General features: G+C 37.9%; 1 protein-coding gene across 7 annotated transcripts in view; it reads right to left on the reverse strand.

Annotated features, from left to right (window-relative positions):
- Nucleotides 1–7,026: 7,026 nt before the first annotated feature.
- Nucleotides 7,027–16,477, reverse strand: part of acap3a (ArfGAP with coiled-coil, ankyrin repeat and PH domains 3a) — a 125,787-nt gene continuing 116,336 nt past the window's right edge. For 4 of the 7 annotated variants that reach the window (XM_039755743.1, XM_039755744.1, XM_039755745.1 and 1 more), the window contains exons 24-26: nt 15,517–15,578; nt 8,633–8,735; nt 7,741–8,486 (exon numbers count right to left, since the gene is read on the reverse strand). In XM_039755743.1, the coding sequence (XP_039611677.1) occupies nt 8,468–8,486; nt 8,633–8,735; nt 15,517–15,578 (184 nt within the window). In that variant the 3' untranslated portion in view covers nt 7,741–8,467. Of the gene's footprint in view, nt 7,531–7,740; nt 8,736–9,398; nt 15,579–16,477 lie in introns of those variants that run through there. The other 3 variants (XR_005634040.1, XM_039755746.1, XM_039755747.1) reach the window with 3 other exon arrangements.

The raw sequence follows: 16,477 nt of genomic DNA on the forward strand, positions 1-16,477 counted from the left end.
CCACAATGTCCTGATTCGAGGTCAGCAGCGCACCATCCCCACCATATACGGTGTTGACACTGCACTGCTTCCCCTCCTGAGACGCCGGACGGTGGACCAGAATCTCCTCGAAGCCGTCCAAAGTCGTTCTCCATGGCCTCTCCAAACTCCTCCCATGCCCGAGTTTTTGCCTCAGCAACAACCGTCGCATTCGCTTGGCCTGCGGTACCTATCAGCTGCCTCCAGAGACCCACAGGACAAAAGTCCTATAGGACTCCTTCTTCAGCTTGACAGCATCCCTCCCCGCCGGTGTCCACCAACGGGTTGGGGATTGCCGCCACGACAGGCACCGACCACCTTACGGCCACAGCTCCGGTCAGCCGCCTCAACAATAGAGGCACGGAACATGGCCCATTCGGACTCAATGTCCCCACCTCCCTCGGGCCGTGGTTGAAGTTCTGCGGAGGTGGGAGTTGAAGCTACTTCTGACAGGGGACTCTGCCAGCCGTTCCCAGCAGACCCTCACAACACGTTTGGGCCTACCAGGTCTGACCGGCATCTTCCCCCACCATCGAAGCCAACTCACCACCAGGTGGTGATCAGTTGACAGCTCCGCCCCTCTCTTCACCCGAGTGTCCAAGACATATGGCCGCAAGTCCGACGACACGACCACAAAGTCGATCATCGACCTGAGGCCTAGGGTGTCCTGGTGCCAAGTGCACATATGAACACCCTTATGCTTGAACATGGTGTTCGTTATGGACAATCCGTGATGAGCACAGAAGTCCAATAACAAAACACCACTCGGGTTCAGATCGGGGGGGGCCATTCCTCCCAATCACGCCCTTCCAGGTCTCACTGTCATTGCCCACGTGAGCATTGAAGTCTCCCAGCAAACAAGGGAATCCCCAGAAGGTATGCCCTCTAGCACCCCCTCCAGAGACTCCAAAAAGGGTGGATACTCCAAACTGCTGTTCGGCGCATACGCACAAACAACAGTCAGGACCCTTCCCCACCCGAAGGCGGAGGGTAACCACCCTCTCATCCCCCGGGGTAAACCCCAAGGCACAGGCTCCAAGTCGGGGGGCAATAAGTATGCCCACACCTGCTCGGCGCCTATCACTGGGGGCACCTCCAGAGTGGTAGAGAGTCCAGCCCCTCTCAAGGAGATTGGTTCCAGAGTCCAAGCTGTGTGTCCAGGTGAGCCCAACTATATCTAGCCGGAACCTCTCAACCTCGCGCACTAGCTCAGGCTCCTTCCCCTTCAGAGAGGTGACATTCCACGTCCCAAGAGCCAGTTTCTGTAGCCGAGGATCAGACCGCCAAGGTCCCGCCTTCGGCCACCACCCAACTCACACTGCACCTGACCTCCTTGGCCCCTCCCATAGGTGGTGAGCCCATGAGAAGGAGGACCCACGTTACCTCTTCGTGTGAGGAAACCCACCAACATCCCAGAGTTGAAGCCGTTCTGTACGGAGGAATGGGCTAAAATTCCTCCAAGCTGGTGTGCAGGAATGATCAAAAGTTACCGGAAACATTTAGTTGCAGTTATGCTGCATAGGGGGGCTTTTGGGGGGTCACACCAGATACTGAAAGTAAAGGGTCACATACTTTTGCCATTCCAAAATATTAATCCCAAGGGGAAATTCAAATAATCCAGCAGCAGTATACTGATACAAAGAAACAATATTAAATTAAATAGTAATAAAAATGAAAAAGCAGTCAATAACTTTGAGTAAAGTTAGCATTTACTCCCCCGGGTGGAATTGAAGAGTCGCATAGTGTGGGGGAGGAACGATCTTCTCAGTCTGTCAGTGGAGCAGGACAGTAATATGTAATATTCGATCATTTTCTTCAATAAATAAATGACCAAGTATAATATTTTTGTCTCATTTGTTTAACTGGTTTCTCTTTATCTACTTTTAGGACTTGAGTGAAAATCTGATGATGTTTTAGGTCATATTTATGCAGAAATATAGAAAATTCTAAAGGGTTCACAAACTTTCAAGCACAACTATACATAAGAATGCATGCAGGCGATTAGAAAACGTATCTTGATCACAAGAAAAAAAAGAGTACCAGTGAGTTTCAATGTGATAAAATGATTATTTTCAGATCCCTTTTGTTGTTAAAAAACATTCATCAGAAACACGGAAGGCATGGATCAATACTTACATACTGGTACAAAATCAACATTATTCAAAACTGATCATTTTATATTTGTTATTGATAATTCCTCTGTCTCCCCTTCCCTACAGGTCAAGACTCTGGGTGTCATCTTTAACAGTGCTCTATCCTTTCAGTCCCACATCAATAACATCTCCCGGTCTGCATATTTCCACTTGCGTAACATTAATCGTATTCGCACCTACTTCACTCCCCACACCACTGCTACCCTTGTTCATAGCCTTGTCACTTCTCGTCTGGATTGTTGCAATTCCCTTTTATTTGGTCTTTCTCGCAAATCTCTTTATAAGCTTCAGCTGGTCCAGAATTCAGCTGCCATCATCATTACTAGAACCCCCTCTACTCACCATATCACTCCCGTTTTGCAGCAGCTTTATTGGTTTCCAGTTCAGTTCCGAATTCAATTCAAAATTCTCCTACTAACTTTTAAGGCTCTCCACAACCTTGCCCCTCCATATCTGTCCGACCTCCTCCGTGTTGCCATTCCCTTCTGTAGCCTTAGATCCTCTTCCTCCATCCACTTGACTGCCCCCTTTACCCGTCTTACCCCCAAGTGGAGCACAGCATTGCAGTTGCTCTGCTCCCCAGCTCTGGAACTCATCTGAGCTCAGAAATATTGAATCCTCCTCACTTTTTAAATCTAAACTTAAAACTTGTTTAAGACTGCTTTTTCTCTTTGATTACAATTGCTCTGTCTGATTTTAATTTTTATATTTTAGTTTTGTTTATAATGTGTCTTATCTATTGTTCGGTGTCCTTGAGTGTTTAGAAAGGCAGCTACAAATAAATACAATATATTATTATTATTATTACTTAACAAATGTCTAAAAATTGACTTATTTTGTAGGTTTAAAAACCTTTTCCTCTGTGTCTCATGCCCTTCATTGTAGAGCAGCAAAATAAAAAGTACTTTAGAACACATTTTCATGTGGCAAATGCATATATCTCAAGTTTGTGAAGAAACAAGTTCGACTTCAAAAATACCAAACTTATCCTTTACTTCCAATTTCTTTTCACAAGTATATTTCATGCCACCGATGGACCACAAATGCTAGACTATAGGGTTTAACAAAACACACTTGTGAAGTGGCCGGTTAAGAGGGGTATTAGGAAATGCACAAAAAAAAGCTTCATACATTATGTACATGCATTTTAACATTGCACTTTAAACTCTAAGATTAATTGATTCTGGAAGAAATCCCCTGACTAGATTACCTGAGAGGGCTACCAATGAATCCTTAGTAGACATCTGCTTTGAGTTCTTGACTGTCGATCCCAAACCCACCACAGGATGCACTCAGTTCAGTGTTCCAGTAAGTGGCTTTGCTCAGAGTGACAGGTCTGTACTCCTTCTGCTTGATGCTGCTCTCACTATTACCTTCTGGTGTTGCAGTTTTGCTAAGATGCTCCTACTTCTCAGTCTGCATATGAACGTTTTTATGTCAACTCATTTAGAACTTCTGAAAGGACTATTACTCACCTGTATCAACACAAGCTGTGAAATTCCTTGATTTGTTTCCTTCATATCTCTCTCTTGTGATTCCAATCCCCAACAACAAAATCATTCCAGTCTGCATGTCAGCCTAGAAAATCTCAGTGCCTCCCTTATGGGAAAACGTTATACACTTAAATGTTATGAGAAAACACAATAGCATTTTGTGAGATGGCCAGTTCAACTCATGAATCCATGTTCTTTCACTGTCTCATCTAGTCAACTATACCAGTCATATGTTGTCATTAACATACAGTAGATGGCTTCCTCAGCTTTAATCTTGTGTAATAACTGTGACAGAAGTGCTTACCATAAGTAGTAGATTAACACCTCAAAACGAGTTTTACTTTGACCATTTTACATGCTATGTGCGAGGGAAGCGTGACAATGGTGAGGTCTGTGGTAGGAGTGACAGAGGTGGGATTACATCAAGGATCGGCTCTGAGCCCTTTCTTATTTACAATGGTGATGGACAGGTTGACAGACGAGATTAGACAGGAGACCCCGTGGACTATGATGCTTGCTGATGACATTGTGATCTGTAGCAATAGTGGGGAGCAGGTTGAGGAGACCCTGGAGTGGTGGAGATATGCTCTAGAGAGAAGAGGAATGAAGGTCAGTAGGGACAAGACAGAATACATGTGTGTAAATGAGAGGGAGGTCAGTGGAATGGTGAGGATACAGGGAGCAGAGTTGGCGAAGGTGGATGAGTTTAAATACTTGGGATCAACAGTACAGAGTAATGTGGATTGTGGAAGAGAGGTGAAAAAGAGTGCAGGTAGGGTGGAATGGGTGGAGAAGAGTGTCAGGAGTGATTTGTGACAGAATGGTATCAGCAAGAGTGAAAGGGAAGGTCTACAGGACAGTGATGAGACCAGCTATGTTATATGGGATGGAAATGGTGACACTGACCAGAAAGAAGGAGAAAGAGCTGGAGGTGGCAAAGTTAAAGATACTAAGATTTGCACTGAGTGTGACGAGGATGAACAGGATTAGAAATGAGGACATTAGAGGGTCAGATCACTCAGGTTAGACGGTCTGGAGACAAAGTCGGAGAGGCGAGATTGCTTTGGTTTGGACATGTGCAGAGGAGAGATGCGGAGTATATTGGGAGAAGGACGCTAAGGATGGAGCTGCCAGGGAAGAGGAAAAGAGGAAGGCCTAAGTGAAGGTTTATGGATGTGGTGAGAGAGGACATGCAGGTGATGGGTGTAACAGAACAAGATGCAGAGGACAGAAAGATATGGAAGAAGATGATCCGCTGTGGCAACCCCTAACAAGAGCAGCCGAAAAAGAAGACAACATGCAGAAGTATCCTTTAACATGTTGCTTTGATTATTAGACTTTATGTAGCAGCACTCACCAGACATGACTGCTGGAGTCCCAATAAGTAACAGAAGCCATGTAAATTACAGTTACATTAACTATCCCAGTTTCCTTTCTTTTTTAACTCTCTCATCACCTTGCCAAGCAGTTTATAATCTCTATAGCCAAACCATAATCTTGGAATATCTTTTTTTCTTGCATAATGTAACCCTCCATGACACCAGATATTTCTAAAATATTTTTTTGGTTTGTAACAATTCTACAGCTGAAGAGAATTAAGAGCACAAACCTGTGGAGAGATTCTCATAAAGCTTTTGCTCAGCCTACTTTATGAAACTATCTCTTGGTGGTCATTCTTTTTCTTTGCCCAAAGCCCCTTTTCTTCATTGAGGTGTTCAATTATCTTCACAAGCCGTGTGTTCGTTTCCTTCCATTTATATGTCTAAGAGCAAAGGCCCCAAGATGTATTAGTTGCAGGCCCTGGAAGGTGTTTTGCAACCAATGCTGACTTCATCGTGTTTAAGGTAGCTTGTCACAGAAATTGATGAAACAAGTTACCCAGTGTCTTAGCTAATAAAAATGCCTTTGGACACATTGCACTAATGGCACCTAATGAGCTATGTCAGGCTGATTGGTTGAATATATTCTAATTTGGTGAAAGATTCCTTAAAGTGCCAAGTGTGCTTGTGTTCATGGGTATGATTTACACTGAGTTTACTCAGTTAAGTGTCTGGAGAGTCACAAAGTAAATTCATCTTAGGCTAATAGTTGGTCATATTTGTATTCCGCCATTAGGCAGACGTCTTGTTTATATGAGCTCAGAATTGACCAAGGATATGAGATTGGTAAAGCTGTGTATTAATAATAAGTTGGGCCATACGTGGTGCATTTATTCTCTTGGTTATTCATTAGTTTGTTGCTGTTATTTATTTTTTTCCAAACAACTGGCAACTTACATTGAACAGACTCCAGTTCAAGTAACAGAGAACTCGTTGGATCTCCAGAAGCCTTGTTACTTGTCAAAATACTGGTTTGAGCTAAAATTCATAAAGAAATCACACTCTACACGTCAAAGGGGAAGAGTACACCACAGACAAATAAAAGTCTTTAAAATAAACTTTAGATTACTACAAGTCACAGGAACAAAACTTTAAAATATGTGTTTATTCACAGTCTTCATGTGTGAACTGAGAAACATTTTTTTTTCTATGTGATGTACAAATTAGCCACAGGCTAAAAGACTGACTGCAATGAAAACTTACATACAGCAGTGCTCCCTGAATTATGCCAAGTAAACAGGCATTAATTCTCCAAAGTGTAGCGGTCAGGTGCCACTAAAATTCACACCGTGATTTATTTTTTATAGTGGATCCCAGGGTCGTTCTCAGCCTTTGCTTGACCCGCACACACTCACAACAGAGACAAAAATACAACACACTGGAGAATAACAATAATTAAAGAATGTAATACAATTAAATCCTATACATGAAAACAATAATACCAGCCCTGTACCCCTATGACGATATCAAACATATAAAAACAAACAACTCCACACAGCAAAGTCAATGGAAACAACACCGGCTGAAATGAAAGATGATGACAGCGAGTCCAGAGACCTGCACGCTGCAAGGGAATGAAACACAGTCCTACCGGTAGCCACTGTATGGGTGAAGATGGATGGATGGTTCAAGAGCGCTCCTTTTCTTGCGGGGAAGCCAATGAATCCATAATCAATCCTCAGGACACAGGCAGACAGAAGACAATCCAGACTCCAACAACGAATACAATCCAGGACACAAAACTAATTACGGTTTAAACAGAAGCCAGTCTCACAGGTAAAGGGAGCCAAAATACAACAACAAAACACACTCTTTTTTTCCTTTGGCCATCTGCCCTCCTTTTAAACTACTTTGACCACCTTTGACCCCAACAGCCCCTGCAGGGACTGCTGGGAGATGCAGTTCTCACTACTATAGTAGCACTGCTACAAAAGTATGGATAACTGAAAATATAAATGATTTAAAATTATTTTATTTTAAAGGCCAGCCATTGTCCTTGATAAGTTCAATTTTCAATTATAGGATTGCTACTAAAATACAATGAATATGTAGCTGACTAAAATGGATAAATACACATTTTCTTATGAGTCACCCTGCTTTATAAATATTGTTTTAGACTCATACCTGTGCATGGTTTTCTTGTGACTATTTCTCAAATAAAAGTTCTTCTCTGTAAATATTTTCTTCTGTTCTGAGGCTTTCTGCACAAAACATTGACTGTGCACAGAACCAAGCAGTCTGGATATTCCTGGATTAGCAATACAGTGTAATTCAAAAAGAATTAAAATTTGAAATGTATCGCTTAGTAACTATGTATCATGAATACATTGTCTAAACTGCTTTGTAAAGAAATGTTCACAGTTTTTAGTTATTCTTACAAATGCTCAATAATTGCATGTCACGTGTCATTCTTGCAGACTAATTCATCCCAGATTCACTGTGGGCAGCAGCCATGGTGTGCTCTTTCTTTTTCTCAAGTGCGAAATTCTGGAAAAAAAAATAAGGGTAACTCTAAAATTTGGTACACACTATATGTTCATACAGTAGTTACGGTAGTTACTGAAGGTGAAAACTCTGATGAAGGGAAACATCAGACCAGTGTTCTTACAAGGAGTAAATTTATTTTGATATTTTCATAATTGTATTACAAAATACCATTTGCATTATTGTATATATATATATATATATATATTTTTTTTACAAATGAGAGATTAAATATAAATTGTAGAGACTATACCTGTATAGTCGGATACCTACATTTTCACAAATCATTTGGCTACGTGTAGCAGTCGTACTTTCTTAGAGGATCTGGAACGTAGTGCAAACAATGATGGCGCATCTTACGCCAGACGTTAAGAACATTTTAGCTGATAATAATAAAGTAAAAGCAGCAGCATCAAAATGAGTATTCCAATGTTTTGTTCTCTGCAGCTCTTAGCTGGCTGTCCATCCTGCTGACTGCCTTGTCGTGTCACTTTGTGCAGTATCAGCATAAAGACATTAACTAGACTGAAGGATTAGTCCTGCAAATCCAGCAGAAGTTAAAATCTACAAAAGATGTAATAAGGCAGATATATACAAGTGTTTAATTGAAATAAATGTTGAAAAGACCTGATTTAACAAGCAAAAGTCTCTTGTCCATGTTTGTTTTTTCAAGCCACTTGTCTCACATAAGGATATTCAGGCACCAAAGCTTGTAAGGTGGGATTCTGCCCTGATTTGGGCATCAGTCTCATGTGTCTTCCTATATCTTGGATCTCAAGTTAGAATTTTTGTTCCACTTATCTTAGTGTCAACTTTTGTCTTAAGGAAGGTAGCAAGCTCCTGAATCCAGCACATCCAATGTGTAGGAGAAACTGAGGTTGATCCTAGAAACACTCTGCATGTTTTTCTCATCTTTGTTTTGTCATTTTCATCATTCACCCTAAAGATATTTCCTTAGCCTGTTGAAACATTTTAGACAAATCAATGACACATTTTGTACTGGCTTTCAAAATGTCTGTTTGTCTCTTGACCCAATTATATTCTAAAGCAGAAGAAGAAGAGCTTCAAGTAAGCAATCTCATCTGTGGACCCCTCTATCAACTACCTGCAGGAATGACTGAAATGGAAGCTGCGCCTATTAAGTTTTTCAGGACTGTTGGATGCCATGTGAGAGAATTCTCTGAAGATGTCCAAGTAGGTGGTATCGCCTAAAATAAAAGAACAAAGGTAATATGACTGTTTGACTGAAGGATCAAAGAGAACATTTTAAGTATAAAGTTAGGCACAACAAATTGCTATGTAATGAAAACTATGTAGTTTGGCAAAGAAACAATTTCAAAATGTGTGCCTTGCACGGTTTTTATGCCTCCAACAATGTTTAGTAACAATAGCAGTACCAAAGAATGGATGAACTAGTCAAATAAATGCCCAGAACAGCTATTTAGTGAAAAATTAGTTATTAGTTTTTCTCTGATAAACTTTGTTCTTAACACATTTTGTTTAAAACAAGTGTTATTAATTGAACAAAAAGAACCTGAGGTTTGTATTTTTTCTTATGAGTAAATGACTTCCATGTATGTTCTAAAACCATGTCCTTGGCTAAGGGGAGCCAGAGCCTTTTTCCATAGCACCAGATTATGCTAGATCATCACCAGACAAACTCATGCACACATAGCGTCACCAATTAATCATATATGCACGCCTGAGGATGTGATTGGACTTTTGTCCAATGATATGTGACTTGATTTTAATATTCAAAGCTATGCTCATAATAAACCATTGTACAGTGGCTGCAAGTGTTTATTCCTATCTAGAATGTTAGAGATAAATTCCACTTTCCAAATAAAATCCTCTTTTTTTTAGTCAAATACCCTGTTATTGACCATGACTCATGGCTCAACAGTAGTCAGTGTCTTTCTTAACCAGGATTTCTGTACACTATTTAGTTCGTTGACCATTATTCTATCAACTTTGGTAATACATTTTATTTTAACACACAAACATATTATCTATTTTGTTCCTTCTAGTTATTAAAAAAAATTCTAATATTCAGATATGATGTGACTTTCTAAAACTAACAATCCATCCTTCATTTAATCTTTTTAATTAGGTTTAGGTTTACAGAAGCTTAACCTATCCCTAAAAGCACTTGGTGCTAGGTGAGAACCAAACCTTAAAGGAGTACCAGTACTCACCCATAAAGGACACGTTAAGAGTTATCAGTTAGCCTAGCATGTACATGTTTGGAGTATAGCAAGAAAACCAGAATACCCTGAGAGAAATATGTGCAGACTTGGGGAAACATGCACATTTCTCAGAGTGCTTGGGCTGGAATTTGAACATAACACTCTGGAGCTGCGAAACAGCAGGACTAACCACAATATTACTTTCTAAAAATGTGATCACTTCTAGTCAAGGACTTTTCAGTACACTGAATGTGGCACCCTGTTTGGAGGCATTCATGCTATCCAGATATATTTTTGATTTAACAACATATACGATTAGTATTTCAGCAGACACAGACAAGATACACAGAACAAATGCCAAATTAAGTAAACAGCTGAAATAAAGAAGTGTGGCTTAAATGGAATTCACCAGTCACAGCAGCCTTGCACAGGCAAATCTATAACCCATTTCTTACATGCAATTAGCAGAGAAACAAGAACCCTTATGAAGAAAGAATTACAAGTAGAAGGCAGAATTAGCTTATGATTAAATGTTTAGCCAGAGCAAAAATAAACATTTTATTCCTCTGGTAGTCAAGTACTGACAGTGGTTGATAACTTGATGTGTAGCCTTCCTGTACATAGTCCAGGTTATATGTTGTGGCTATACACATATTTTGATAACTGTGTAAACTACTGTATAAACCTTCATATTGTGGTTAGTAAAAAGATAAAGTTGAGTGGATAGGGATATTCCAGACTAAATCTCATATATTAACCAGAAATATGATATTGCATGGTTGAAAAAAGGGAGACACACATTTTTAATAACTATACCCTAATACTATCCTAAGTTATATTCCACCATGAGTAAAGCTATGTATGTATCTATTATACACACATAAATGCACATAATACATAAATCAATGGAGGCCTTTGAAAACATTACAGCTCAACAATATTCTGTAGTCTTAAAATTTGATATTATTCTAAACATTATTAGATGTAAATCACTGAACCAAAAGTAGGATAACTGCCCAGGAATCCAGATCTAACACTGCTGCTTTTTTTCTTGCATGAGTACATGAAAAGCATTGTCTTTGCTGCAAAAGCCTGTGACAGAAACCAGCTAATTTAAAGAATTGCCTTAGCTGTAGTGATCAACAAGACACCAGGACAGAATGAAGAATAGTCTTGACTATCTGAAACTTATTTGATTTTTTTCTACTTTATTTTCATACAAATATTAGGCCTTTTGTTTAGTGTTTACTGAATTATAACATTCTGAATCGGACCCATTATTTTATGGAAACCTTGTACACGTGAGTCAGACAATAATTACGAAATAAATGTTTTAAATCTGTTTTTGTTCCAAAGAGTTATGTTTTCTTGATATTGCTTGTATTTTTTAAGTACACTCATATCAAAGCAGATGTACAGCTATACTCTATAAGCCATGTTTTAACAGTTTACCATATCTGGAGTAATTTACAAATTATTGCAGACTTCAGTTTGCTCAGACTGGTAAATGAGTTAATACAATCAGAGAAAAGAAAAGATGAGTTCAGTCAAGAAAAGAAATAGAGAGAAAGCTTTGTCAAGATTTTTTTTTATTTTCAGTGTTTCAAAAGACAGTAGGAAAAAGCAGACATATAAGCAGCAGTGTAAATTATACAAAGAAATATTAAGATGCAGAATATCACGTCAATTGACGATACTGACAGCACAGATTGTATTGGCAAAAGCAAGATTATCACAGTATTTTTTTTTAAAGTAAAAAGCAGACAAGAAAATAAAAAGTTATAATGCTGCATATTCACAACTTCAACAAGCATTTTGTTTAAATTAATTTTTAACACTTTGCTAAATGTATTTGCTAGCCTAATCCACAAGTTAACCATTTTGGTCACTGGTAAAGAATAAAAGTTTCAAAACACACTTCCTGCTCTGTAATGCTGAAGGAAACTGAGTTATTTAAATTTTGGTAACTAAATAACTTTATTTTTAAAACACAAGTTTTAAAACGGTTTTCACAGTAACTACTTGTGTCTTTATATATTTTTTTGTTCATATGGTTATCTGATCCTGAACCAATGCCCTGCAAATAATGCAGAAGCAGCTTCATTCAGAACTGTACGCTTACTTCTCTCTTCAAAGTGTCTTTGGCAAAAAGCAACACATCTCTGGATATCCAGATTTTGATTCTAAATTGTAAAAGTTTACCTAATATGCTTTACATGCACACACAATAAACAACATTTAGTATATTATTAGTGCGATGACAAAACCTTCAAAAGGGCTTTTCATCAAACACATTAACAAAGTAAAAATTTTATTGTTAACTGCACATAGATAGCAAGAAGTGAAAAGTTTTAAAGGATAAAGTGAACATTTGGAGATGCTGTCATCTGAAAATCAAAACCAAATATGTTTACAAATATAAATTTGCATTAGTGCACAACAAATATGAGTTATAAAACAGAAATCTACTAGATAGGAAAAAGGTTAAGACATGGAAAAACCAATTAAACAACAACAGTTGCAATTAATTAGGTGAAAAAACTGCCTTTAAACAAAAGGAATCTGCCTTTGTGGGCCACACTTCACAAATATGGCACCAGACAACACTGGAGAAAGGATGCATGTGCAAACTCTAATCAAGACCTACACAAAAAAACTTGTAGCATGTCAAATCAGATTCAGCACCAGCCAGCACACCACACCACGTTTCCTTCAACTGTGCTGATGCTTCATTATAACAAATAGTGTGCCCATTGTTGTCTTGCGAGATTAACAATGGAATTATCAAAGCAAAGATTCTGCCAGTAGTACAAATTTTGAGCTTTCTGTAATTCCTGTAGTCACTTTAATCAGCATAGGTGTTTTAGCCTTACAATGCTATAGCATTAAAGAACAGCTGTAGGATGTAAGTATTATATTCTGTACAAGTAGTGGCCAAAAAGCAGGGACATAAAGCATATATACACTTCCTCTGTTAATAAAACAATTCATAATCCATTACGCTCAGATGATGGTCAACATGGTTAGAAGAAAAAAGCGTTAATTGATTTGAAAGATAAATAACAAAATTTACAAGTTGTAGAAAAGAATTTCCCTAAAGGCTAAATGACACTGAAAACAAGTCAGACTGATGATGGTACATGATCAACAGTTGAAAGAAAATATTAAAGAGCAGCAGCAAAAAACAAAAATGACCAGAAGTATATAGTCCTGGACTGTTTCAAAGTTAAAGACTAAACAGACAAGCAACCCAAAATCATTCATTTATCCATTTTCTGAAATATTTTTTCCATTACACTGTATTCAGTGAACTGGAAAATTTCCCAAATGAGATGACTAATATAAGAACCAATCCTGGAAAGAACACTAGTCCATGCACACGTCTAAAGTATACTTACTCATACTAGGCTATTTTACATTTCATATTCAATCAGGCAAAATGCCTTTGGACTGTGTAAGTTACTCATTAAAAAAAACCCAATGTGTAATCCATTTTCAAGAAATATATTAATGCAAATTGTAGTGAAGCAATTGTCTTTCAGGACAGCAATATAGTTATCTAGGGAGCAGTCATGCCGTTCCCTAAAAATAAAGTAAACCATAATGCCATGGAGTTTTTAAACTAGTACATCTATACTTAGTTGGTCATTGATGTTAGTTATATACATTAATGACATCCACATTTTCTATTTCCATCAACTGAGCATGAGCTGGAAGAATAATAATCTAAACGATTCCTCACACTTTTAGGTTGCAAGATCTTTTGGAGCCAAATAATACCATAATGCTCTATAAATTTAGTTCATATTGTTGTCTCTACATTTTTGACTAATACCGATACAAAAAACATGTTACAGTGCAGGGAATGGCTTTATAATTGACCATACATTCATATATCATGAATTTTCTGTACTTGTTTCAATTCAGCAATAACTGAACCGTAGGGAATGTCAAATATCTAGAATGATGTGTCACTCAGTTGCTGGTGTAGACTGAAACATGTAGCTATAATGCAAAGCTACATCTTCTTTACTTTTATATGTTTTTTTAGAAGCCTAATACTTTACTGTTAGAGAAAATACTGTTCCCAATTTACAAAAAATATATAAAATTTAACACACCTTCAGCATAAGTAGCAGTTGAGTCCTTAAGTGCTATAAAAGATTACCCCATGTCCGTGAGCAACATTGTCCAGCTAGATACTATCTGCGGAGCACTGTGTGTTTCGTTTTACATAGTGATTAATGTTTCTCATTTGTTATTGGAGTAGTGCTCCAAGTCATATGAGAAACACTGTAAAAAATAAAAAAAACTGATCATTATGTTTATGGGGTAAATCCCTACATAAATTTCCCGATATCTTTAATAAAATTCACAAACTGATTAAAGAATAGTGAATAAACAAGGGTAATCTCATTCTTTAGAACCCTATCAATGACAATTAAAAAAAGTATAATCTAGCATAATATTACTTATTAATAGATTCTGAGATACACAAAGGTACATTGAGAATGGTATATTCCCAACTTATATTTACTCATATAAAAGAATTAACTCATTCAAACAACAAAATGGCAACAATAAAAATTCAGGGATATGAGCAGTCCCTTTTTAAATGTGTCTTTTCAACAGCATCCCAGTACTGCAAGCAGCAATATTTGTATTGAAACACGGCTACGAAACAAAGCATATCTATTTAAAAAAATACCATCTGTGGTGTTACAAAAGGAAAAAAATCAATAAATACACTATTCCACTTGGAATATACATAATAATTGCACTAGTTTTCTGGAAGTATTACAATTAAACAAATAGAGAAAGAGACAGTAGTAATACAACATGTTTTCAAGAAGGAGTTGGGGCTAGGCTTGGGGTATGCATTCAAGTAACAAAACAGCATAAAAATAATCCATTGTTAGGAAAAGTGCACATTTGCTTTACATATAAAACAGGTGGTCATGGCCAAGACTACTTTTAGGTAATGCTTTCAGACACATGCAAATACCTCCAAATGACAAACTGCACAGTGGTGTGAATAGTGGAGTGTAAACCAGAAGGACACGCATCACAGAACAATCACCTTCATGTTAAACACTCCTCGTAGTATGTGTATGTGTTTATCTTTTTCCATTTCTTCAAACACTTAAAGATACTTTTACTAACTGTCAGCCTCTACCCAAGAAGAATATGCTTGTTTAGGTTTAGTTGAGTTAAAAAAAAAATCCATATCCCCTTTTTTCCTGTATTAAACTGGAGCAGCAAACAAATGATCTATATCCATCAGTTGTCATTTTTATGCTATCTAATCCCACTCCACCCAAATGTGGCACTAATAGGCCTGCGTTAAAAATTTTATGTTTAAATAACCGCTTGTTGTGAAAAGTGATTTATTAGATATATATTATAAAATGCAACAAAGTACCTTGTTTCTCTAACTGACCATGTGCTATGTGGTGCAGTTTTCATTGGAAAGATTGCTGATAAAATAGCACCAACATTATTCAGCTATTTTTTTCTTTTTTTTTTTTTACTTTAGAAGAGAAAAATTCAACTCTGGCAATTTCTTGTCAGACCTACTCTGTCTTGTGGGCTGGCCTGACCACCATATAAGATCAAAAATAATAAAAAAAGATTCCTTCCCCACTGTCACAGTAGTAGTTACAATATAAACTAAATTTTCAAGCCTGCTGTTAGTCCCCTTGGCAGGCAGTGCTCTACTAGCACTCTTCTATATTAAGGCTAATAAACTCTTGAATGCACTTTCTGTACTGCTGTTCAGTTGGACTGCTGTTGGGATATTGACCTGGTTGTCCAAATGGTCCCTCTGACTCCCTCATTTCCTCGTTCATGCGAGCCAGACGTAGGCTGAAAAGAGAAGAGTGGGAGAAGGATTAGTGAGCTTTTACATAAGGAGTAAGTGTGAATGATGTCATGGAGTGTTACAATCATGACTGACTCCACAGAGAGGTCATAAGAAAGCAACCAAAAAGGATTCAACATAGCAAAGCAAAAACATGCTGGTTAGCAAAGACTTAGTGTCACTGACTAAGAATTGCTCAGGACAACATTCCCACACACTCTACTGCACAGTTGTTTTACCAAAGTTGCCCTTTTTAAGATGCAAACACAGGACCCGAGACTCCGCACTGTCATTTCTAAAGATTAGTTAAAGAAGACCTAGCAGCAGATTTTGCTGCTTTGTTTGTGAGGCAGCTTTTCTGTGCAGCAGCTCCCCCTTACTGTCTGAAAGTGCCACCAGTTACACTTAGTTTAGTACTTTATATAAACAAAACACATATAAAACTCTTTATCACATACTCTTAGCCAGTTTACAGCCAAACATCACATTTTTTGGATTAAAGTATTTGAGACATAATGAAGCCAAATATACCACTTGTTTTTCTGATGACACAGTCATGACCTAATTCAGTCAAGGTGTGAGAAACCATCAGATTGTTATATGCCACTCTGGGATTTTGGTTTTACATGTGAAAATTAAACTGCTTTCAATAATGTTTGGCAGAATGGAAAACCATCAGCAGATTCCTTATCATCTCAAATGTCTATTCTATGGCAGTGTTGCTGACTGTGGTTCATGGAAACCTAACAACTTCTGAAATAGTCCCACAGTGTTTTCTTAATTAATATGCATCAATTTTATATGCTTTGGTTGAGGCATTATATGGTTCTAGAATCTGTATGACACAAATATCACTGTGATCAAAGGAGACAAGTTTATAAGATGTATATATACATAGAATGAC

This window comes from Polypterus senegalus, chromosome 6 (genome assembly GCF_016835505.1).
Source record: "Polypterus senegalus isolate Bchr_013 chromosome 6, ASM1683550v1, whole genome shotgun sequence".
Classification (NCBI taxonomy): Eukaryota; Metazoa; Chordata; class Cladistia; order Polypteriformes; family Polypteridae; genus Polypterus; species Polypterus senegalus.